The sequence below is a fragment of the Abramis brama genome, assembly GCF_963993115.1.
Source record: "Abramis brama genome assembly, chromosome: 17".
Classification (NCBI taxonomy): domain Eukaryota; kingdom Metazoa; phylum Chordata; class Actinopteri; order Cypriniformes; family Leuciscidae; genus Abramis; species Abramis brama.
Window position 1 is genome coordinate 21,554,897 of NC_139979.1, and position 26,078 is coordinate 21,580,974.

The 26,078-nt window shown below is 38.9% G+C and overlaps 1 protein-coding gene across 2 annotated transcripts in view; it reads left to right on the top strand.

Moving 5' to 3' along the window:
• Nucleotides 1-758: 758 nt before the first annotated feature.
• Nucleotides 759-26,078, top strand: part of setd2 (SET domain containing 2, histone lysine methyltransferase) — a 31,992-nt gene continuing 6,672 nt past the window's right edge. The window contains exons 1-19 of one of the 2 annotated variants that reach the window (XM_084088706.1): nt 759-1,134; nt 7,611-7,733; nt 9,187-9,208; nt 9,312-13,312; nt 13,481-13,612; nt 13,837-13,965; nt 14,059-14,182; nt 14,295-14,372; nt 14,646-14,743; nt 14,849-14,993; nt 15,583-15,717; nt 15,870-15,998; nt 16,176-17,357; nt 18,313-18,361; nt 18,462-18,744; nt 18,969-19,770; nt 20,954-21,079; nt 21,681-21,817; nt 21,999-22,110. In XM_084088706.1, the coding sequence (XP_083944832.1) occupies nt 7,705-7,733; nt 9,187-9,208; nt 9,312-13,312; nt 13,481-13,612; nt 13,837-13,965; nt 14,059-14,182; nt 14,295-14,372; nt 14,646-14,743; nt 14,849-14,993; nt 15,583-15,717; nt 15,870-15,998; nt 16,176-17,357; nt 18,313-18,361; nt 18,462-18,744; nt 18,969-19,770; nt 20,954-21,079; nt 21,681-21,817; nt 21,999-22,110 (7,713 nt within the window). In that variant the 5' untranslated portion in view covers nt 759-1,134; nt 7,611-7,704. Of the gene's footprint in view, nt 1,135-2,838; nt 2,939-7,610; nt 7,734-9,186; nt 9,209-9,311; nt 13,313-13,480; nt 13,613-13,836; nt 13,966-14,058; nt 14,183-14,294; nt 14,373-14,645; nt 14,744-14,848; nt 14,994-15,582; nt 15,718-15,869; nt 15,999-16,175; nt 17,358-18,312; nt 18,362-18,461; nt 18,745-18,968; nt 19,771-20,953; nt 21,080-21,680; nt 21,818-21,998; nt 22,111-26,078 lie in introns of those variants that run through there. The other variant, XM_084088707.1, reaches the window with a different exon arrangement.

Below are 26,078 nucleotides of genomic sequence, written 5' to 3' on the forward strand. Positions count from 1 at the left end.
CACTAGTATTATTCATATTATATATTAGAAATGGAAATAACAAAGAAACAAGTACTAACAGTAATGAATGGTTTGGTAAGGCAAGATAAAGTGAAACAAGCATCAGCAACAACTGAAGCATTTACCAGTCTTAAGTGAATAATTGATATCTGGACCACAGTTAAAATATGGCAAAATTAGTAATTTGTTACAATTAAAACTGAATAGTCATTTGCTATTATTTGGAAAGTAAGTAGTAGCAAAGTAATAAATGCAAGTATATTGATTAGATAACCTACTACTATTTATTACTTTGCTACAAGTCACTTTCCCAATAGTGACAAATGGGCCTATTCAGTTTCTAGTGAAATTAAATAGAAAAATATATAGTCACAATTAGATTACTTACCACTGGAACTAGTAACATTAAAATCGATTCTAGTTTGTGTTAAAGAATAAACTGCTTGCCATATACAACTTGCCAATTTTCCTCCGAATTTCACATTTCCAATTTAACCCAAGTATGCTGAACTGACTTCTTGGGGATCGCACACCATTGAATGCCTATCCGGGTTCCATGTTGTCTGTCTGACCAAAAGCATTGCACTAAATAGTCTTTAGCTGAGCCTGTCGCGCGTTCTCTTTGCATTAAACTATTTGATTCCACGTTATCTAGTAATGGAAGATTTCGTAGCTTAACAAAGGCCCCAAGATCGTCGACTAGGATCGTCATAAGTCCCTCTGGACAGCAGAGACATCAGTCGACCTTATTCTTCACTGCATGAGCTGTGGCTCGCAACGAGAGAGGAGGAGCCGCGAGTCCCGCGACCGGTGCATCGCATATCGACTCCGCCAGATCATCTGAGGCTGCCCTACTACACCATGAAACAAAAAGGATGGTGCCTTCCACAACCCGCTTCGTACTGATAAACCAGTACAGAGGAGTCGTCTAATGTGTATTTATTTGATCACCGTGGACCGAGCATTAAACGCAAGCATTTGGATCTAGCTGCATGCTATCTAACACCAGGCGAATTGTTGACCCGTGTGGATTTGACGTCTGTGTTCTGCTGTTTCGGGAGAAAACAAGTGAAAGAAACTGCCATCATTGTCCTACAAGATGGAGTGCTTGACCGAACTGGAGAAGTATACGAAGTAAGTACTTTACAGCTGCTGTGCGTTTGTTTTGGCACATAAAACATACCCAATGAAAACCTACATGCACTACAGATTTTAACCAGTTAGCCATTGAGCTATCTAGTTAGTCCTTTTACTGCTAACTCGCTAACCCAACGCTCACGGTGACCCGTTTTCATGGGTTCAGAGCATAAACCATAGGTCAAACTGTACACTTTGGTTTGTAGAGAAAAGGGCATTGTAGATAACCCGTTAAGCTCAACAAATAGATTCGGTTATGAAAAATAAACAATCATAGACGTTTCAAATGGGTGACCATAGCGACAGTTCACTGTGCAGTTAGCCAGCGAGCCGAGGAAACTAACGTTACAACATGCAGGGACCGATCAAAAAATATAAGATTATATAAAATGTGATGTTCTTTGTCGCTGGAAATTCACATAATGGCTAAAAAATTATTAGACAATATTGTAATGTCAATGTATATCGTATGTCCTGGATACACAAGTGAAAATAGATGCAGCGAGGCCTCCGTGTAGGCCTCATATCCACGAGGTAAATTTTTTAGCTCCCCGCGCGCGGTTTAGGGCCAGCTCGTTGACATTATGAACCAGACAGTCATTGCTGAAGTTACTGGTAACTAACCGAATGCCGTGTTATTAAATAACCTCAGTTTCGTTATGGTCGTCCACAGCAATAATTGAGCTGAGACATCTGTAGACAAAACATTGCTATGTTGTGCAAACAAATGTCACCCACATGCAGTATTTAAGCATTTATTTTGCCACTTTACAACAACATGTCGAGTTATAATTCTTTATTATATGATCAACGATCAAGCTATAATTATTGGACATAACAAACGACATAATCCAGTCTTACTCATTTATGTTAGAACCCATATTGTGCGTCCAGGGCACGTAGTTTACCTTTCACATTTGAGACAAAAGGCAGTTTGTCCTGCTGAGCCAGATAAGTGCTCTTCCCTCCACTTCTGTCTGCTGCTACAAGCAGCCAGATGACCATTTCAATTCTACATTTTCTCGTTTTGACAAGCATAGCAAATCTAAGGCTTCAACTATTATTATTCTTAAAGATATTAAAAATCAAACTTGAAATGAATGAATATTACAATTAACTGCATAGCCCAATTCATATGCAAAATGCTTAACATGATATGTAGGCTGAATATGAAAAGTCATTTTGTAAATCCATGAATAACACAGAAGTAATTTACCAGCCAGAAACATGGAACACACACTAGGCCAAATATTGTTTTACTATTGGCAGCCATATTAATATTCAAGACAAGTGACAGATTAATTTGCAGCAGAATATTGTAAAGATAGTTTTGACAGCTAAATGAAAAGTGTTTCCCTTTTGAAATGTCAATAAGCTTATTTAATTTACTGTCTTAAAGGGATAGTTCACCCAAAAAAGTCTCATCCTTTACTCACCCTTATGTTGTTCCAAACCTGTATGAGTGTCTTTCTTCTGCTGAACACAGAAGATGTTTTGAAGAATGTTGGTAACCAGTAGATGGTAGCCATTGACTTGCATAGTATTTTTTTCCTACTGTGCTAACCGTCAACTGTCTTGTTACCAAAATTCTTCAGAAAATTTTCTTTTTAGTTCAACAGAAGAAAGAAACTCATACAGGTTTGGAACAACGTAAAGGCCCCGATATACTCACAACAAAGTTCTTTTTCGTTTTTCATTTAGGGGTAAAACGAAGTTCGAAATACGCGTGCAGCGATATACTGTTATCGAACATCTGACGCCGCCCACTCTGATGAGAGGAGAACGCTGTTTAGATGAATATGTAAATATGTGCTGCACACTTTCCTCTCAATCACAAAATTAATACACAACAAAATTAAGAAAACATTTTATTAAAGCATAAGAAAAGCATATGATCATAGCATCGTGGATATTTTAAAGTCACGTTTATTTACATATCACTTTATACAATAGATTAAAATCAAGCAGCTTTACCGTATTAAACATGAAAAACAGTGTCTGTGTCTCGTTTCATCAGGAGTACAACTTCATTTTTTACTGTAAAGCAGCTCTCCAGGGTGTTCATGTTTTCACTCAAGGACGTCAGACCGCGACCGACTGAACAAGCCACATGAACCAGAAAAGATTTTCATGTGAAAGAAGGCGGAGCGTCCGAGCACACCTACCTAATACGTAATTGCCACAGACCAATGGTAGCAGGAAGGTGTTTAGCAGCTGTTTCAAACTCCAAACGAACTTCGTTTCGGCCTGATTTTGTTCGAAATGACATCACATCAGTTTGTTCTTCGATTTCGCTTGAAGTATATCTGGGCCTTTAGGGTGAGTAAATGATGACAGAACTAATTATGCACAATTATATAATTATATGATTAGTTGCTTATTAAAGTCAACATGAAATGAAAATTTAAAAATGTATGTTATACAGTAGGTAGTCAACCAGAAGGCCTATTACCGTCTATTATTATATTATAATATATCTCTGTTTGTAGGCTATCTGTTTATTTAAAAAAACAAAACAAAAAAAACACAGGTCTTGTAAAAAAAACATTTTTCATTATTTCAACAAGAATGAGACTGATTACATATGTAAAAAAAAAACAGAATAGAACAAACTTTTTTTTAAAATATGCCTATTAGGCTACAACAGAATTCGTTAAATTTAACAAAAGCAAAAATTAAATATGTAAAAGTACATTTTAAACAGAATATAACAAACTTTTAGAACAGAAAAATAGAATCAAAAGTTAAAAATAGAGACGACAACAATATAGCCTATATTTCATATTGTAGACGTCGGTGGGCAACAGAAGCCTATTCCTCGGCGGAGCAGCGCGATAACAAAAAAACAAAAAATACACCAAAAGACCATTATCGGCATATCTTACAGTCAGTGAAAATAAATTAGGTGCAATGACGCTGATTATTTTTACTATTATATTCTAGAGAGCGCTCCTCTCTCGTGTGAGCGAAACAACCGAACTTCAGGGCTTTCGTGGTCGAGTGGTAGAACTTAGGTTTCAATGATTTAGATGACATGGGTTCAAATCCCAATCAAACATGGGCTACTGTATTCTTTTTTTATTATTAATGGAGAGAGATATGTCTAGTTCTATAACTCTGTTACACCATATTTTTTTTTGTTGTTGCTTATATTTATAAAATAAAATGACCATGCATTTCCATTTTACACTAAGGAACAAGTATTATCCAACAGAATGACTGAATTTACATTTGTATAATAATTCCAATCATAATTTCAAAAGCAGTTCTGTTAAAAATAGAAAAAAAATGTTCCCTATACAGAAAGTAAAAAATGGTTGTAAGCAAGGTGCAATTTGCCAGGGCGAAACATACAGAAAAAAAGAATGAAGCTAGCAGAGCTGAGATTTGAACTAAGACCGTTTGAAGCGTTGACCACAGAGCTATTGTCTGAACGCTGTCTTATGAGCATGAGCCTCATTGATGTGACATTTTTCTGTTGCAATGTTTGTTAAATGTTTTTATTTATTAAAGAAAATTATGCTAATCATAACAACCTACGGTAAGCCTATTTAATTCTTAATTAATGCTAAACACAAATGCTGCCGACTAACATCAGTTAGCAAGTCCTGACAATGTTTAAATTTTACGATCATTTAGTTTAATTCATTTCACTGTTGTGTTTCAGTTCATAAATCTAGGGCTACTAACAAATTAAATTAACACGAAGTAACAAAGACACATAACCTTTACATGCATTGCCATTACCTTTACATTTCTAGCTATAGAAAAACTGGGCACACAGTGTTAACGTGTGTACTTTGCTTAAAGGGGTGTTTGATTATGATTTCACTTTTCTAACTTTAGTTAGTGTGTAATGTTGCTGTTTGAACATAAGCAACATCTGCAAAGTTACAACGCTTAAAGTTCAAAGCAAAGGGAGATATTTGCTTTTACAGAAATCGCTTTTTAAGGACTACAACAAACGGCTGGTAGGGACTACACGACATTCCTCCCGGGTTAGTGACATCACTAACCCTAACATTTACATAAACCCCGCCCCCGGAACACGATTTATAGATTATCAAGACAGAATATGCTAATCAATGGCTAGAAGATAACTACACATATTCATCAACTAACCATTCAGAAATGTTGTCTACATGTTTTCACTTCTGACTGCGGTTTGAACAGAAAAGGCTAAACGTTTTTTAAATTTTCAGTGCATGTCTGTGTGAGGTAATCGAAGCTGCTAATGACGAGCTCTTGAAGCTCCGCCCTCTGTGCCGGGAGCAGCAGCTCATTTGCATTTAAAGGTACAGACACAAAACGAGGCGTTTTTGCTCACCCTCAAAAAGTGACAACTTTAACATGCTATATAAAAATATCTGTGGGGTATTTTGAGCTAAAACTTCACATACACACTCAGAGATTTATTTTACATCTTGTGAAAAGGGAATTATACCACCCCTTTAAATTTGATGCAATAATAGAAAGCTACATTTGTTTCAGTTCTAAATTTGTACTGTAATTTCAGTATTGGGATTATGAATTCGTTTAACTACAAAGTTTCTCTTGAATTTATCTGCTGGCCAGTTCTCAACGAGCCGCGTCAGATTACGCAATAGAGAGAATAAACTGACACTTTTCAAAGTCGGTGATTGTAGTGCCTCTTAGCGGTGAAAGGCAGCAAATACCCCTAAAAGCTACAGAGCAGAGAAGCAAATGGAATGCTGCAATTCATAGAAACAACTGGACTCCAGGCAGCGAGTTACCATTTTGTGTTAATATGCTGAATTTAGGGGTAAAATCATACCCTATATTGTATTGTTATATATTGTATTGACAACTCATTAATTAAATATTTACCATCGTACATTCTGCATAATTGGATGTTTTTAAATAAACACTGAAAGTGAAACTGAAACTCCAGTTTTTAGGGCTGGATGATACATATAACATGATATAAGTGATCACCAGAATTTAGACCTACCTATATTGTATTTATATAAAGCGTTCACGGGTAAATTTGCTTTATGTATTTCCCCGACGTCGAAATCAAGCACATATAAATGTCAGGAAACATGATTCCTGGCTGCATGTCAATATCCATGGATCACTGGATCTTTGGTAAGTTGTAAGGAACACTATATCAAATCCAACCTTTAGTTTAAACTGATAATCGTTTGTTTTACCCGCGTTTTCGCAGTTTCCCCTATTAAATCACACAACAGGCTCTTTTGCCACTCAGTCCGGCTGAGGGGGCGTGTTCCAGCAGGAAAGTAACGTCAAAAAGTGATTAAATTATTAAATGATTCTCAATGCATCACGATGCACTCTTACTACAACAGTTATTCTGTCAAGAGCAGTGGGTGATTCCCTCTTTTTATTGTTTTTGTTTGATCAACATTAATGAAGCATGCAGCAGCAGGTATTAAATATATTATATATTAAGACATAATGTACGGATCTAACATGTTACACATCAGATTTTTTACAATCACTTACGGCAGTTTTGGAACCACTTATCAGTTGTAGTGGCTGTTGTCGTGGAATAACAGAGCACTACATGGCCCGATTGAAGAATCAGAATTGAGTATTGCCGTGTAAAAATATAATGGACAAGTTTGTGAAAGAACTGCTAGTGCCAGGTAAAGGTAAAACAGATGATGAATTTGCTTAAAACATCACAACTGGCAAAACAATGTGTCTACACCAGAAGCAAGTGGCGGGACAACACAAAATCAAATTGAACCCATTATAATCAGCGATGCTGTCTACATGTGGCGTGGCGCAACATGACACACTAAATTCCTGACAGTACTCCAAATGCTCTCGCTAAGGACAAACGGACATGCACACGCTCTTTCTGTACACACTCTTTCTGTGCACACGCTTCAGGTGTGTCAGTCAGTGCGGGTAACGCATTGAGATCTTTTTCGTGCCTTATTGTGCTTAATAACTCCTTTTAACATAACTTAATTTTCTCATTCATGGATGCTCTTTTCATAAAAGCCGAAATGAGCCCAAATATCTGCTTTCAAGAAGCTTGGTACATTATCTGCCAACATCAGATTCAGATGCAAGTGCTTTGCTTCTGAAGGATGCATCCATTTTTATTAATACATGAGAAGAGTACTTTATTTGAAATACACCAGTACATTAGTATGTTTGATAGGCCTATTTAATTACATTTAAAAAAATTGATTAGTTAGTTTTCATGCATCAATTCAGAATCGTTCACATCAGCATCGCAATGCATCGTAAAAATGATTATATTCTATAGCTCTATTAATTTCATTGCAACTTTAAAATATATTTTAGCACTTATAGAAACATCTAGTGATGTATCTGTGGAGGAGACTTTTAACAATTAGATACCTGGAAGCTTCATCTGTAGACAAAATACTGTACTTTCAAATGTGGAGAACAAATATATTTGCATCAGGGAATCTACATTGACTAAATTAAGGCATGCTGTCTCTTCTCCATAGGTGTGACATTTTGTCAGAGAGCATACTTCTCTGAGTTGGATTGCCCCAGTGTTGCAGCTTCCTTCAAGCTGCTCAGCATCAGATCTGCCTCAACATGGATGCTCTGTTGAATCCCGATCTCAGGTAGGGTGCATTGTACCATTTGTTTAAACTGCAAGCAGAAACAAAAACTTTCACTTTTGGCTGTTAATAGAACAGAGGCTTTGCAGTAATCTTCAATTGTGTTTCAGTAAACATAACTTGAATTGCAGAATTCAATGTCCAGTTTCAATTTGACATGGGCCAATAGGCTATATCTTTAGCTCCTTATGTCAACGGACAGTATGCAAGAATGTTAAGCCATGCATCCCTGCAATATTAATCCTGCTTCTCCAGTTCCAGGCTAAATTTGGTTTTGCACTATTGAGGGATTTTAGATAACCGAGTGCTTGCATATATTATGTAGGCTTAAAAGATTTTAAAACCTTTTTGCATTTCACCTCTTAGTCTGCCCCTTAGTTATTTTAAAACAAATTTTAGAGAAACGCCAAAGCATTTTTATCACAATACACGACATGATCATCTGGAATGTGTGGGGCCATGGGCTGTATAATGTATAATCCATAAGTAATTGTATTCAAACCTGAATATTGTGGGCTAAATTAAGATTAGACAGTACTTTTGTTACTCATTTGCTTGCCACGTTTATGTGCTGGACTTTCTTGAACATGGCTGTATGCATTTTTAGCAAACAGTGCAGCACTTGGCTTTTGTGCAGTGTTCAGTATTTGAGCTTATGTATGAAATAAATTTGACATGCCTTATGTTTCAGGTTATTTTATGCTTCTAGTGAGTGTCATTAGGGATATATTTTTTAGCAGTATCATTTGAAATGTTGCATTAGAATGGCTAAAGTGGGTCACACATCAAAATGCTATTCATTCTATTATACCTGATTCTTGATGGTGCCATTATTAAAAAAAATATTAAATAGGGTCATGGTAAATTAAAATATTGCTGACAGATATGACAAATGAATGGCATGAGAAGCCCCTCCCATAACTACTATTATCATTGTGGGGTGACTCCATTATGAAGGTCAGATGAAGAAAATGGGTCTCAGAGGAACATGTAACCTAGTTGTTGCTTGGTAGCTTCATTTAGGTTTCATATTAGAACTAGCAAGCAGTATGCTTATTTGTTGTTGCAAGTGTGTCAGTTTTGTATGATATGAAGAGACTTAAAAAACAGGAAGAAAATATAAACCATATAATTGTGTGTCATAGACCTTTTTATAACTTTTAGGCATTGACGTTTTGGATAAAATAATGTTATTTCACAGCAGGGGCTGGTTGTATAAACTGCTATGACTAGTATAACAAGTTAGTCATACATTTTTTTTAATACTGTTCATAACTGCCAGTTACATAAAAATACTGATTGCCATTTGACTAATTGCTTGTTGGTTAAGACACAGTCTTAACATAATGGCTATGTTTATGCAACTGGCTGCATGTTGTTAATTTTCTTTAAAATGAGATTTTAAATTGGACTAATGTTCTGCTTTCTTTCTTTCATGCTGTTCATTTGACAACAGGGAAGATGTAAACGATTGTTCGGTAGGTCTTTAAGTTTAGATATCTTTTTGTTTGTTAAATGTACATACTCACAACATGGTTATAAAATGCTAAATTCTATTTTTTTTTTTAAATGCATCACTAGATCAAGGTTGAAAGCCTCCCGAAGCAAGTCATATTCAAAGGCCTTGCACCCAGGGTCGTATTGACTAACCATCTCCTGCCTAAAGGAAACAAGTCGAAGGTAAACCTTGAGGAACAGGGTCGACAGAAGGTCTCCTTTAGCTTTGCACAGACAAAGAAACCACGTCAAAATGTATTTTTAGCCCCACCAAGCCCAGAGAAATCTGCAAGTGAAAATTCTTCTCCACTGCAAGCTGGAGCTGTACCTACTACAGATCTAGCAGGACAGACTGATGAAACCAAGAATGTGGACACAAGTACTCCAGCAGTGGGGGAGAACCAGACTGCACCTGCTCCAGTATCCATCCCACTCAAATCAAAACATGTTCTTGGAAAGATGCATTTTAAGAAACAGTTTCTCAGCGTTACTGTTGTTGAGGATAACTCCATTGTCAGCATTGCCTCAGCAGACATTTCAGAGCCAGTAGTCCCACCTGAGTCAGACAAAATTAGATCTTCAGCCAAGGTTGAAACTGACACCTCAGTGCAACAGTCTCACAAGAACTCTGTCATTGATAGTTCCTCTGAAATAGTTATCAAAGAGGAAAACCCTCAGGAGAAATTAGACTCATGCCTTAAAGGTCCTGTTTCTTCCCATATTGGGAAGGGAGATATGGACTCTTCCAATATTTCTGAGCATGAGGAAAACAGAAAATCCCAGCCACGATCAGAAAGCACACTTCCAGGTTCGGAGTCTGATGGGGATTCCATTCGTACATCATCTAGCCAGAAATCTAGTGAACACAGAAATAAAATTAAATTTGAATCCCAGATAAATGAAGTGAAGAGATCCTCTAATTTCAAAACAGAGGAATTAGAAAAGCAGAGGCCTGATAGGAAAGAAGATGAAAAGGGGTCGAGTCGGGCAAAGTCTGAGCGTGACTCCAGGCACACGTCTTTAAGATCATCTCGTTCTGACAGAGACAGAAGAAGGACCAAAAGTCGTTCACGGTCCAGATCTCGAGGCTGTCGAACTAGTTCTTATTCCAGATCTGAAAGGTCAAGGAGTGAGAGACAGTCAAGGTCACATTACCATGATTCTGAGCGGAGGTTTCATAGAAGTTCTCCTCATCGTGAAAGGAGAAGCTCGCGGTCTCGAACTGATGGCAGGTCTCGTGACAGCTCTGACTCGGAGGATGACCACCGGCGGACAAGGACTCGAGGTAGTGACTCAAGCCGATCCTCTACATACTCTAGCTCACAAAAAGAATCAAAATCATCCACTCACTCCAGATCCCACAGGGACTTAAAACCCACAGATTGTTCTCGATCATCTGAGTCAGACAAAAGAACACCGCATTCAAAATCAGAACGATCTAATTTAAAAGCTGGTGATTCTGAATCCAATAGAAAGAGCTCTCCTGAAGCAGAAGCAGTTCACAGGAAATCCAGTGCCCTCTCAAAATCGGAAATTAATGCTAAAACCTCAAATTCCAACCGAGCTACCTCATCTCGAACATCTGAGAAAAAGGTCCATAAAAACAGCTCTGACTCTGATGAGGAGCACAGAAAAAAAAATCAGTCACAAGGATCAGACAGATCATCTGGGTCTCGGACTTCATCATCCAAAAAAACAGGTTCAGTGGATCACAAGACTTTAAATAATGTTACTGGAACAGAGAGACAATCAACAGAAAATAATAACACAAAACAGTCAGAGTTAGTCCCCAGTTCAGTTACTCCTCAGAAGGAATGCAACAAAATTGATGACAACTGTACTCTGCCTAAAGCTAAATGCATTTCTCAACAGATGCATGAAGCTACACTCAAAGTTAATTTGTTCGAAACAAATCAACAAACTGAGCATCAGCCTCCAAACCAAGATCTTAGTAGTTTGGAAAAGTGCACAAATGTCCCTGAGAGTCACAAGACAACTGAAAGTTTGAAGAAATCCACTTCCACAACAAGTAGAAGCCTTGAAGTTAGAAGTTCCATTGAGGCTGATAAACCTGGAATAAAAGATGAGATTCCAATCCAAAGCGAAGCTCTGACAGAAGGACCGGCCGAGTCATTTTGCGTAGGCCACTCTCCCAGTCAGGATTCAGTAGGATCACTGGCAGACCATCTTTCTCTTTCTGTGAAAGAATTACCAGCTGGAGGATGCTTGAAATTAAACACTAAATTGGATGGGTCATCGCTAAGCATTAGTACAATCAGTATACCTGTCACACCGAGTGCTCAACTTTTTGAAAAAGATTCTGAGCAACTTAGCGTGAATTCTGAACAACCTAGTGAGATTTTGAAAAAGGATGGTAGCGCTAAAAAATCCAGATGGGACATTGTTGGTCAAGTCACTTCAGAATATCAAAGTCCTATGAAAATAATGAATCCAGATGTGAAAAAGGTCATTTTAGTAAAACAAATAGAGTTCAACAATGATACTACCCCTGATGAATCTTGTACACAGAAACAGGATTCTGAATTACCATTTGAAAAATCTGTAGAAGGACAAATACAGGACAAAACCTCAGTTGAATCTCATCACAAAGTAATTCCCCACACATCTGACCTTGGAAACCAATATACCCATGGTGAATTAGAAAATCAGAATGTTGAAATTCCTCAGTCAACAAATTCTTCGGTTTTTAGTGATCTTCCCCTTAATTGCCGCTCTACTGGTAAAGAGAAAATCGATTTAGACAAACCAAGGCCTGAAACTCAAGACCCTGATTCCTTAAACCATGATGGTAAATGCCACAGTGAGGACAGTGAGAGTGAAGAATCGGACTCTGATTCAGATGATGAGCGGGTCTCCTTAAAGCGGTTGCACTCTGTGGTGGTTGTGCCAAAAAATTCAACCATTGCTCTTGAGACAAATGATTTGACTGAACCGTCTCCTGGGTCCTCAGTGTTTTCTGGCCAGCAACTGACTGATACACATGGAAGCATTAATAGGGAATTTGCTTATGGCTTTAACAATAAGTCCAAGCTTATTGAAGAATCATCAGCTGCACTTTTTAAGGCCGGTGCACAAGCTGTAATTCCAGATGTTAAAGGTGTCTCCTACCAATCGCAGAGCAACATGATTGATAGCACCAGCCATTCAGAGGCTACCAGTGCTCATGTGGACAAGAACTGGGGTGCCCAAGAAAGACCAAATATCTGTGCCCAGGTAAACCAAGCCTCTATTCAGAGTTTTGAGAAGAATTGCAGGCGACCCGAATCAGATCACCATCAGTACCATGATAAACCAGATAGCTGGAATGGAAGGAAGGGAGGAAAGCAGCAATATGGGGACTCAAATGACTTCAGCGGTGGGAAGGGTTATTGCTTGGCCTGGGACTTCAATCAGTCAGAACAGCCCAGCAGTACATTTCAGCAACCCGACAGCAGTCATGGCACCGAACGCCCTTCTCAGCCAGGAATTGCTCTGTTTGATAATGTTCACAGACAAGTTCCATGGGCTCACTCTGCCATCTCTGAAACCAGCAGACTAGTCAACACGCATGTGCCTTTTCAGTATCTCAATTCAGTTAACCAGATCCATCCAGACTCTCTGACCAATGACCATGATTATGATAGTGAGAGAAGGGTAGTAGGGATCAAACAAGGATCTATCCTGTCTGCTGATCTTCCAGGATCATCCCCATTTGTTCAAGCCCATGAGATAAGTAGCAACTGCAGCTTCACCACAGAAAATCAGAACATCTCAGAAGCCCCTCGAGAAGACAACCAAAAGCCTCATCGAGGTAGGGGCCCACCTAAGAAGAGACGTCAAGATTTTGAATCTGAATCAGATAATGAGGCTGAGCCCGGTCTGACCAGTAAAAGGGATAGTTTGGATGAGAACTCAAGGAGTTTGAAAGATAGTAAGGAATCTTTCCATCAAATTCAAGAGGTGCAGCGCCCACTGCTCAGTCTTAACAACTTCCGGGATCCATCTGTGTGGAGGGAAAAGGCAAAGCAGAAAAAAATGCCACCCTACTTTGACCTCATCGAAGAAAATATGTATCTGACTGAACGGTAAGTGTCTATTTTTTTCCTTTTTGCACCCATTTTTATCCCTGGCAAATTAATTCATATTCTTTGGGTTGGTAGCACCATGCTCTACTGTTTTTGATTTTCTGAATGTTTGTCCATTTAATTTGAACCTTTCTTAAAGCTCATCAAATCTGATCTTTGTCCTTGCAGCAAAAAGAGTAAGTCTCATCGTGACATCAAGCGTATGCAGTGTGAGTGTGCTATCCTCTCAAGAGAAGAGCGAGCCCGAGGGATAATGGCCTGTGGGGAAGATTGCCTCAATCGCTTGCTGATGATTGAGTGGTAGATATCCTGCTACTACATCATAATATTTGCTTTCTAGCAGAGAGAACCTGTTGAGATAGACTGTAATTAATATATTGTGTTTATGTTACTGGCTTATTTTATATAACTGGCAAATTGCGGTTGTTGAGGCTGGAATCTTCAACTGGTTCTAATTTGCAGAAAGAACATGGAAGGCAAAATGATTATATATTTTTTTTTTTCCTTTTTCTTGCTCTTTCAAGCTCTTCCCGGTGTTTAAATGGGGCATACTGCTCCAACCGGCGCTTCCAAATGAAACAGCATGCAGACTTTGAGGTAATTTTGACAGAGAGCAAAGGTTGGGGTTTACGAGCAGGCAAAGACCTACAGCCGTAAGTACTATTTGCTTCAGTTATCAAGTGCTTATTAGATATGTTTTTTGTCTTTTATGTAAGTTAACTATTTATATATATTTTTTTTTCCAGGAACACCTTTGTTTTAGAATACTGCGGAGAAGTTTTGGATCACCGGGAATTTAAAGCACGGGTGAAGGAGTATGCACGAAACAAGAACATTCACTATTATTTCATGGCTTTGAAAAATAATGAGGTGAGTTAGTGTCATTGGTGCAAAAGATGAGAATTAGAAGTGTTGTTGCTAACTATCATGAATTAAGTTAAAAAAATGTATTGATGAGCATATGTCTCCATTATGTCTGCAGATAATTGATGCTACTTTAAAAGGAAACTGTTCCCGTTTCATGAATCATAGCTGTGAACCCAATTGCGAAACTCAGAAAGTAAGTGCACTTGAAATGATTAGTCAATTATCAAGGACGACTACTTGATTACTTACTAACATGCAGTAAATGGTTATTTAGCCATATTTGTTCTATAACCTAATATCTGTTTCATATATCCAAATATTGCTAAGAAATGCATCTGATTGTGTCTGTTTTGCACATCCCTACATGATTTTGCCCATGTAGGAATAAGTGCTACTGGATCTTAGAGCCTTTGATTTCCATGTAAAATCTTTGTTTTGAATTTCTAATCCATTGCACCCTTTGCAGTGGACTGTTAATGGCCAGCTCCGTGTTGGCTTCTTCACCACCAAAGCTGTGACAGCTGGAACAGAGCTCACTTTTGATTATCAGTTCCAAAGATATGGGTAAAAGATCAAATAATTTATATAACATATGGCCTTACTGTTCTTGAAAATGAAACAACATAAATGTTGACCATAATGTCACAACTTCCTCCTACTGTCAACCAGTAAAGAGGCCCAGAAGTGTTTCTGTGGAGCTCCTAGCTGTCGGGGTTTAATTGGTGGAGAGACTCGGGTCAGTGTCCGAGCAGCAGGTGGGAAGAAACAGAAGGAACGCTCACGGAAGAAAGACACTGACAGTGCACTTACCACGGTGAGGAAGAGGGCTTAATTATTGTGCTACATCCAGCTTTTGGAAATAACAGGAGAAAGACAGAATGAACCCATGCATTGACAGATAGTGTTTTACATGTCAAGTCCCTCACCTGATCTGTTATTTACTCAGACACATTGTTAGTTATTCACAACATTTGTGCTTGAAGAATTATGTGTTAAAACTAGACACAAATAACATGGCCTGCTAGATTTTCAAATCGTTGTAGGCAAAGCGTAATCTTAAACCAGCAGTACTAGAGCAGTGATCTGTGGTTGAATTGGGTCAGCTTTGTTCTTGCTTGCATGTTAATTGCTCTGAGACTTTCAGGGCCTGTTCCAGTCTACAAATATCGTGGCTAATATATTTTGCATGCATTCAAGCTAATTGCATTTTAAGGATTTTTTAGCTTGTTTGCACTCTAGCATTCTTCATTTCTGGCATAATATGGAAACATCCTCCTCGTACATGAAATGAAATGACTTCAAATTGGAAGTGAGCTTTTGCTACGGTCTCAGTTTGATCGAGAACAAGAAGGATTTACCCTGTGACGCTGCTGGTGTCTAAACTGGTTGACGTTGTTCTGCAGTTGGATGAGGAACTGGAGGCTCTGCAGGAGAATGGAGAAGGCTTATGTGGAGAGAAAGATGTGATCGCACTCTGCAGACTAATGGTGCGAGTGGAGACGATGGAGCAGCGACTTACCTGCCTTAAACTCATCCAGGTAAACTACAACAATGTCACATTGAGATGAATTTGATTTATTAGATTGCACAGCATTGCAGTGTTTGAAGACATATTGCTGCATGTTTTTGTGTTAAGCATTTAAAAATGATTGATATCTGGTCTTACTGAGTTTTTTGCACACCTGTGCAGAATACCCAGAATCCCTTGTGCCTGAAGCAGTTTTTGGATCACCACGGCCTCTCGCTGCTGTGGATATTTATGGTTGAACTTTCTGAGGCTAAGAGCAACTCTGTAAACAACATTAAACTACAGATGGAGGTAAAAGTTCAATATTTCTGCTATGTTCCTTTAGCAAACTCTAGAAATTCCTTGTGGCCTGATATTTTAGTATATGTTGCTGAATTATAATAAGGCTGTATAGTTTTAAACTCATACATAGAAATTTAAGGTGCAGCCTCTTAAAGGTTTTTTTTGTTGTTGTTGCAAATTTTTTAGATAATGAAGGCTCTGGCAGTGCTACCCATCTCAACAAAGAACATGCTGGAGGAGAGCCGAGTGCTGCAGTTTATCCAGCGCTGGGCTCAAAGCCGACCACTCAGCCAACCGGCTGAACAGGATGGTTACTCCAGTGAGAGCACCTCCCGTGCCCAAACGCCCCTCAACACTCCTGATGGTCCACCGGCCAAGCTGGTCACTGAGCTGGACGGGGACACTCCCAAGCGAGCTGTCTATCGCAGGTTGAAGATCATCAGTGAAAACAGTCTGGACAGCGCACTGTCCGATGCTAGTAAAGCTTCAGATGGAAAAGAAGAGGAGGAAGAGGAAGAGGAAGAGATGGAGGATGAGGCTTCACGGTTGGAAGCCACGATTGAAAGGGAGGTGAAAGTAGAAAGCATTGAAGCACCTTCTGAAAGTCAAGCTGAGCTTGAGGCAGGATTGAAAGAGGAACCCCCTGAAACTGTAGAAATCTCACTTTCAATACCAGAGGCCATTGTCAGTGAGGGAGAGACACTTGTAATGCAAGAACCTGAAGAACAACTCATCTGTAAGCCTGAAGAACAGCTAGAGGATGAGAAGATGGTGGAAGAGACCAAGAGTGAGGAGCCATCAGAGATCCAGACAGAGTCAGTGACCGTTGAAGACAGTGTCCCCTCAGTCACAGACACCACATCTGCACAAGACGTTAGTAACGATGTAGTTGCTGATGTGGAAACTCCCATCACTGAGACCCAGGTGGAGAATGCATCTTCTGAACAGTGCAGCTCTGAAGGGAATGAAAGTTGTAGCATGGCAGAAATCACACCCACGCAACCATCAGAAGTTATAATGGAGAGTGTAACCTCTGATTCTACAGCTGTTGCCATAGAGGGCACACCTACAGAATCTCCATCTGTCTCTTTGGAGACCATTCCACCTGTTTCTGCTACTGTTTCTACTGAAAACACATCATCAGAGGCTGTTGTAGCTGCAGAGTCTGCTGCTGCAGAGTCTGCTGATGCATCGGCCCTGGCTGTTGTGGCTGTTCCAGCTGAGGGCGCTGCAGTGGGAACGCCCTCTCAAGATGAGGAGGAAGGCGTTTCTGACGTCGAAAGCGAGCGCAGTCAGGAGCCACAAGTTCGGGCTTCTGATATCTGTGACATGGCCGCCCGGCTGCTGGACAGTTGGAAAGACTTAAAGGCAAGACTAAGATTTGTTAAAAGCAGATATAGTTTTTTTGGAGGCCAAGTGCAAATACTGATTCTTTTTGGTTCTCACTAATACCTGTATATTTAGTAATGCTGTAATTTTTAAGTACAATACAGTGGGACTGATCATTTTGAGGTAGCGTTTAACATAAAGCCAATACTAGAAAAGCCGGGAGTACACTTTTTAAAAACACAGTACACTGTACACTGAGTACACTGATCAAACACACCTAGCTGTGAGTTTCTAGTGATCCTGAAGACATTGATTAGCTTGCTCAGGTGTGTTTGATCAGGGTTGGAGCTAAACTGTGCAGGACAGTGGCCCTCCAGGACCGAGTTTGAGAAACCCTGGCATAGTAAGTGCATACTGTATGCACACAGTCTGATTTTTCTAACCACATTTACCCTGTATGCTAAGGTCGCACCCGCGCATTGAATTTTTTTCAATTGTAGTTGTAGTTCCAATTGCTTGGGGCACTACAATGATAGCATCAAAATCACTATTTTTAAAACACTAAGAAGGCTCGACACAACATGAAACTTTGCTCAAAGTATCACCAGGGGCTCTACACATGAACTCGAGCATTGAGAACATTGTTTGTGTACACAGAGTTTACTAAAAAAAAAAGATTTTGAACAACTCACTGTAGCTGTGTCCGCCGGCATTTTGTCAGTCAAAAATAGTCAAGCCTTCTTAGTGTTTTAAAAATAAGCACTCAAGCACTCCCATTCAAAAGGTAATTTCACCGAAAACGAAAATACGGTCAAACTTAAAAATTGACGTTGTCATTCTAATTATGCTTTTAAACGAAAGTTTGCCTCGGGTAGATTAACAAAAAGACCCTAGGTTGCATTTTGGTGAGAGTTACCCTTTAAAAGAAATAGTGTACTTGAAGACTAGATAATGATGCATCACAAATAAACAAGCTGTTTTATTTCACTCTCAGGAGGTTTACAGGATACCAAAGAAGAGCCAGGTTGAAAAAGAGTCAAATGGTAGGTCAAGAACGCATCATACTCTTATCCTACCCAGTTTAATTTAAACCATTTCATACTTTTTTGTAATGACCTCTGATCCATTGTTTTCCTCTAACAGATCGCAGTCGTGATCGGGAAGCCCTGATGACCCCTCGCACTCCTTCGAGCAGTCGAGAGAGAGAGCGGGAAAGAGAGAAGGAACGTGATCGGGATCGAGACAGAGACCGGGACAGAGACTGGGAGCGTGAACGGGACTGGGACCGTGAGCGGGAACGGGAACGGGAACGGGAGAGGGATGGAGAGAGATCGTCCCTTCGCAGTGCAGATAGGAAAAGACGACGAGGCTCCACTTCCCCTCTTCCACCTTCAGCTTATGAAAGGGGCCGCAGAAACGATGACCGGTATGATTTACGGCACAATAAAACAAATGCATACAATTCTGAAATGATTTAATCACCCTCATGTTGTTCCAAACTTGTACAAGTTTCATTCTTTCCTAGAGAAGGTGTTTGGAACAACATGAAACATGATTTTCATTTTCGTACAAACTATTCCTTAAAAAGACATGAGAGATGTTCAAAGTCTGGTTACCGGCACTTAGATCTTCTTGTATTATTTTCTGTAGTTATGAGCAGGCCAACAGCAGCAAGAAGAAACCCCACACCAAAGAGTCTCGTAACAAGCTGTCCACTGAGGAACGACGAAAGCTCTTTGAACAGGAAATGGCTCAGCGTGAAGCACAGAAGCAACAACAACAACAGCAACAACAACAACAGCAGCAGCAACAACAACAACAACAACAACAACAGCAACAACAACAACAGCAACAGCAATTACAGACGCTTCCGTTTAACCCACTGGCCTACACCTCCAGTCCAAGCTTCATGGCCTACCCACCTGGATACCCTATCCAGACCTATGTGGATCCCACTAATCCCAATGCAGGAAAAGTGCTCCTGCCCACACCTCCTGTAGAGCCTCTTTGTGTCACCCCAGCTGCTGGTCCCTTCGAACAAACACCTACTCAGCCCATCATATCAGATCTCGGTCTAGCTTCACCCTCTTCTTCCACCACCACCCAGGCCTGTCCTGCCTCCAGCTTGGCACATATCTCTGCCTCTCTGGAGCTTTCCTCTGGCACACAGACTCAGCAGTTCATCCAGCCTGCTGTGCCAGCACAGGACCCGAGCGTGGCCGTCCTGTCGGTGCCTGCACAAACAGCCAACACGCAGGTCCAGAGTCAGCAGGGCTACACCACGCTCTGGGACCCCAACACACAGCAGGCGGTCACGGTGCAGACGCAGCCCACCCAGCAGTATTCTACCACGGCACAGCCTCAGACGGCCATCTACTATCAGGGCCAGCCCTGCCAGACCATCTATAGCATTCCTGCAGGCTACCCGCAAACCAGCACTCCTGTCATACAGGTTGGATACCAGTACTTCCCTTTTAATCATTTTTCTCACATAGTGGTCAACTGGTAAATGTTTTTCATTGCAGATATCTAGAGAGCAGAGAGGTATTTTTGTAAATACAAAATATGATGCAATGCTATTCCATAAAATGATAGCAAATGAGACATTTTACAAATTAAACATTTTACATGCAAAAGAAAAAAAACTAGGGATGAAAAAAATATCAGTACAATATTGGTTACTGGCAGATATTACAGATTTTATTTTAATATATTGCTAGTTTCCCCTATTTTTTACATTTAGATTACCTTTAATAATATTGTTCTCATTTAATAAGTGGTAATCTTTAGCAAATACCACAATAAAAATCCTATTTTGTACTGTACATTATAATGTAATGCCTAAATTAATTTTGGAGCTTTAGAGATTTAAAGCATTTAGTTTTATGTGTTGGCCAGAATGTATGGATTCACGATTCAAACATTATGACGCTGCACAAATTTGTGCATTTACATCAAAGAAAAGGCAGTTCTTGTTTGATAAAACTGGTTTTGCACAACCCCATCTGTTTTCTAAATGCATGTCAATGATCTTACAGTAAACAATTCTACTTGATTTGAAAATAATTTTACAGTGAAATATCGTATTTCTCTTGCTAGAATTTTCCAATAATTGTCTTTATTTTTGTTTCACTTGGAAACATGCTGGTTTTGAACCACAAACCATTTATGTTAGTGGCTAGAGACAGGATATCCTTACGGGGAGGGTAAAGGATCTCAAAACAACTTTTGTTAGGCTAGACTGAAAAAAAAAGAAAAAAGATTGTAACTGACTTTATTTTAAAGTCTGCATGAAACTGAATTTGCTAACATTTTTCTTCGCTATTGTGACGTGGATCTGAGTGAAACCACTTCACGAATGAGAAAAAAAAAAATGATAGGCGGGACTCGATTTTGTCCATTGGGAAATGATCACCCATGGGACCAGTGCTGTGAGATATGAAAATCATGGTTGTCACACAGGAGTATAACTGACATCTCATGCAATATCTAAACCCAATGACAGCTCAGGGCATAACTTCTTCATGTACTCAGTGGTGGTGTTTTTTGGGTTTTTTTGAAGAGTGAACACTTAAGCGTAATCAGTCTTAACAAGTAGCATGTAATGGCATACTGTTGTTTGTGGTTGTGTACAGACATACACTGAGCCAGCTGCCAACTACTTGCATGGGCAGCAGGTGTACACGGGTCATCCACAGGGTGTGGTAGTGCAGCAGGGAGGCACCGTCACCACCATTGTCACCTCTCAGACAGTTCAGCAGGTATGCAAGTCATGCCTGTCACCAGACGAGGGTGCTGTTACTCTTTCTCTCTCTTTCTCTCTTACTCCTACTTTGTCTTTTTAAGCATTCCTTCTTGGTAATCATAAAGACATGTAAGGACTAAGAATTGGAATTTCAAGTCATTTTGAAGTCTAATTTAACACATAAATGAGTAATCGATTAGTCAAATAAAAAAATAAAAAATTCCACATGCGTACTATAACCAGTAACAAAATAAGATGACTTGAACAAGCTATTCCTGTTTATCCAAAAAACAAAAAAAAGGCATAAATAAAAACATAAAGATGAAAGAAAAACTATTTTAAAGACATGCTAATTAAAATCTGAAAGACAGGAACTTGGAGATTTGTGTCTTCAAGTTGTAATGCGGGTTGATTCAGTGTGATGCGTGTAAATTTGATACAGAACTATAAGCTATATGTTTATTACTCTTAAATATTAATTAATGTGGTCACATAGTCTATAATATACTATCATGGTCCTGTTAGACAGCTTCTAATTAGTGTTTTATAGACTATAAACAGGGTTCCTGGAATCTCAACATTCTGACTAACATCCCCTGAACTGTGATTCACTACAGGAAATGATCGTACCCAACAGCATCATTGACCTGCCGCCTCCTTCCCCTCCCAAACCTAAAACCATTATCCTGCCTCCCAGCTGGAAAGTGGCGCGAGACCCAGAGGGCAGAATTTATTACTACCACATCATCACCAGGTATGAATGGTCCTTATTAAACAAGCAGTCTGTACATCATTAAAACTTCAAGAATCAAACCTCCTTTTATTCAATTAAGCTTGACGACATCAGCATGGATTGATTTGAGTTACGACATCACCAACAGACCATGTCTTCCATTGTCCTATTGTAATTGCTTCATGTGCTCTCTCTCTTTCAGGCAAACACAGTGGGATCCTCCCAGCTGGGATGGGACTACAGAGGAAGGCAGTCTAGAACACGAGGCTGAGATGGACCTTGGGACGCCCACATACGATGAAAATCCTTCAAAGGTATTAAACGATTCCTCATGCTTTAAAGGGAAAAATCTTGGGATTTTCATCAACCTTGAGTTAGAAATATGGTAAATGTTCTTCTTTAATAACACCCAGATCATCTACCAAATCTAAACGGCAAAAACGGATAATTCAGAAATTGTTATAGTGTTGACATCACCACTATACATTAACAGATGCCTGTCCATGATTACACATTAGATCAGCATCTTGGGACATTTGTTACTCATTTCATGTGCAAAGGAGTTAATAATTGCATTAGTTGCATTAACCCTCTGAGGTCTGAGCTGTTTTCTGGGCCCTGGAGGTGTTCTGACATGCTCTGACATTTCTGGTTATTTCTGTTACTTGTGACATTTTCATGGCTAAAGTCTAATTACACTGTATTCAGCACAAACTCTGCTACAATAATATATCAGCAGCATGTATGTAAAAGTTTGTAGTTTTGAGATAATGACATTTATGCGTGGTTTGTGAAAATACAAAAAAAAATTCTCACTGAAATAAGGCCATGAAACCCATACTGATTATTTCTTCACAAGACTTTTGAAAATTGTATCACGTAGCCTAGAATATTTGCTCTAAAACTGTGAAAATCACCCCGACTGCTCATTCAGATAAGACAACATATTGATTGAAAAATTTTACGACGTGTTTTGTGTGAAAAAGCTTTATGCGGAGGTCATTAATATGTAAGCTTTTCACACCTGAGAAAGACAAAGACCCTCCCCTAACGGCCCTATTAGGAGCTATCAGGCCCTGTCATTCTGAGCAACCTTGCACAATACTGTAAATGAGGAGATTTTAAAAAGAATGGCTTTTAAATTGTTTGGATTTATTTACAACACAACATAATCCAAAGATACACAACAAATGCCAAAAAAGCACTTATTGAAAACAATGATCCAAAGACAGAGACCTTTGTGCCATTCCTAAAAACATTGTACATGCCTTTCATTTCCAAGGTGTTTGATTTTCACTTTACCATGTTCATGTACAGAGACTCATGTGAATGTTGAAGTCCTCAGTGGCATCTGGGCCCTGAAAAAAAAAGTGAACATACTGATATCAAGAGAAAGGCCTGCACGATTTTGGGAATAAATTTGAGATTTTTCTGGTTAAAATTGCTTTTTAAAATTCACAGAATACACACACACAAATGTTTCCAACAATATATAATATAATGAACACCAGGTTTGTTGTGCCTTGTAGGCATAAGCTATGCGCAGTGCTGGATAAAATAATAATAACAATAACCTATAGCAGTATAAATCTTCCAAAAGATTTCAGTAACAACTAAGCTAGAGAAAAATATATTGATTATCATGTTACTTCAAATGTTTCCATTCGTTATGATGATATGAAATGAGATAATAGTAAAAACATGAAGCCGTTTGCTTTTCAAATGCGATCGCGATCCAAAATATGATACATTCAAACGCGATCGCACTGCAAAATATGATACATTCAAACGCGATCGCGCTGCAAAATATGATACATTCAAACGCGATCACGATCCAAAATATGATACATTCAAACGCGATCGCCGCGCTGCAAAATATGATACATTCAAACGCGATTATGATCCAAATATGATACATTCAAACGCGATCGCGCTCAAATATAAAACATTATGGTTACCATATACATATCAACGTTTGAGCAGATATCCACAAACACAGTAACAGTAAACACGGGTCTAAATATTATAATATTCACCATATAACTAGCAACAGTTCAACTGCAATGTGAAATTTATGCAACAATAGCAAACTAATATGTAAGAATTTCTTACCTTACATCTTTCTTGTCTTCAAATCGCGTTCTTCTTCTTCTGATGTAAATCCAATGTAAGCTCAGGCGCGTCTAAAAGCAGAGACTTGTGTTTTGGTGTTTTGTTTTTGAGGTAGGCCTAATGAGCGCGATCACGTTCCATGTGGAGATTTGCATGTGAATCTCTTTTGCGCGAGTGGGCGTGGTAAATTAAAAATAATTAGGAAGCGTTTGAGAAGCTGGACATCTTGTTGGTTTTATACAAATTACTTAAACAGAGAAAATTTGTTTTCAGTTTGAATCCGATTATTTAAAAGTACACAGTTAAATGTTTATAAAGGTATATGGCTCATAAATGTGTGACAAGTATTCGCTGAGTTTTGTTTCAGTTTATAGACGTGCTCAAGAAAAAAAAGTTCACTGCGATGGAGAGGCAGAACGCACACCCTGTTTATTTTCTTTATTTTACAAAAGCACAATGTTTTGATTTGATTGTAAGTGGACACATACAAAAGTAGAAATATCACAGATTCTTTTTTTATATTTCTTTTTTCTGTATGACCATAAATGACGGAGTAATTTAAGTTTATAGTGCTACAATGTGGAGAAAATCCAGCAAAACGCGCCCGCGCGTTTGCCGACCTCAGAGGGTTAAGATGTCTTAAAGGTACAGTAGGCTATGTTTTTCATAAACAATTTTTGTTCTACTGGTTGAAACACTCTTCACATCCTGATAGCAATCAATAATAGAAGTGGTCTTAATATTAAAAGATCTCTATATATATCGTCTGGAAGTCTCAGGACCAAAAAATGTGTGTCCAATCATTGCGTTTCGGTCCGATAGCAGTAATAGGATGTCCTACCTGCCTGTCATATGTATTTGCATATAATACGCTAAAGAACACACTTATTTTTTTTAAATGATCTCTTTCCGTGTTTTTTTGATCTTCTAAAAGAGTACAGAATCTCCTGATCAAAACACAGATGAAGAAGAAGCAGAATCAAGCGATATCATATGTAATGATATGTATATGTAAAATAATGCGATCATCAACATTAAACGGCATATAAATCAAAACTGCCTAACGTTACCGAATGAAATGTCAACCCAGGACGAGCTACAGGACTGTGCAAACATTAGGGGTGTTGGTGGACTCGATCTGCTCCATCTATGTTTTGATCATCATTCTAAGTCCGATCTGGGTGTAGTCTGACAAAAACGTGATTTTTTTTCTCAGCTTTTTGCTCAAATGTTGCTTTTTTTATGGACTGGCCCACATTCAAGTGTTAATAAAAAAGATTGCATGAGGCTAGAATAAAACAGCTTTTTTGTTTAAAAGCAGAGGGTCTATTCTTTTTTTTTTATGATAGATATGAAAGAAATTTCATATTGAAAGATCATACTGCATGTTCAGATATTCATACAACAAAATAATCTGGGGGGCATGAAATGTTTGTGAACAACAAAATGCAGGCGGTGGCTGACAACTTTTTTTAATTTTTCAATTTTCAATAATTTTTTGGCATTTCGTTTAAACTTAGTTGGGCTCTCTGGGCTGCCTCCAAGACAGAGAGACTAAGAATGTTGTTTTAGTGCATTCAGTATATAGGTTTTGCTAGTTTTGTGACAATAATCAGTTTATTGCCTTTCTTTAAACACATTATTATTGTATCAGCAAAATCTGGTCAACCTTCATTTCCTATGTATTTATAGATTGGTACATAAACCAATTTTAATTAGGGCTGGTTATCGAGTTCGATACTTTTTAGGCACGGACAGAATTGCCTCGACACCATCGAGTATCAAAAAATGTCTTGTCGTTCGGTACCAAATTTCGATACCTAAGTGGTTAATCTCGTCAATGTCGGTGAGCCAATAAGCATGCAGCATGATTGGCTGTGGCAGTGCATCAAGGAAAAACACTAGTTTAACGCCGGTAACGCCCAGAGACGTGGCTCACACGTGAGGCTGTTGTTTGTAAGCGTCCCAACCCCCATCGATGTAAAAGATCAAAAGTGTGGCTACATTTCACCAGGCACGATGCCAACAGCGCATTAATCAATATTTGTGACAAGATAATTGCTGCCAAGACAGGCAATACAACAAATCTGATGAAGCACTTGACAGTGCACGGAATAAACTTAAGAGCAAAAAGTTGCTCCTTCTTTGACTGCAAGAAGAACTGGAGCAC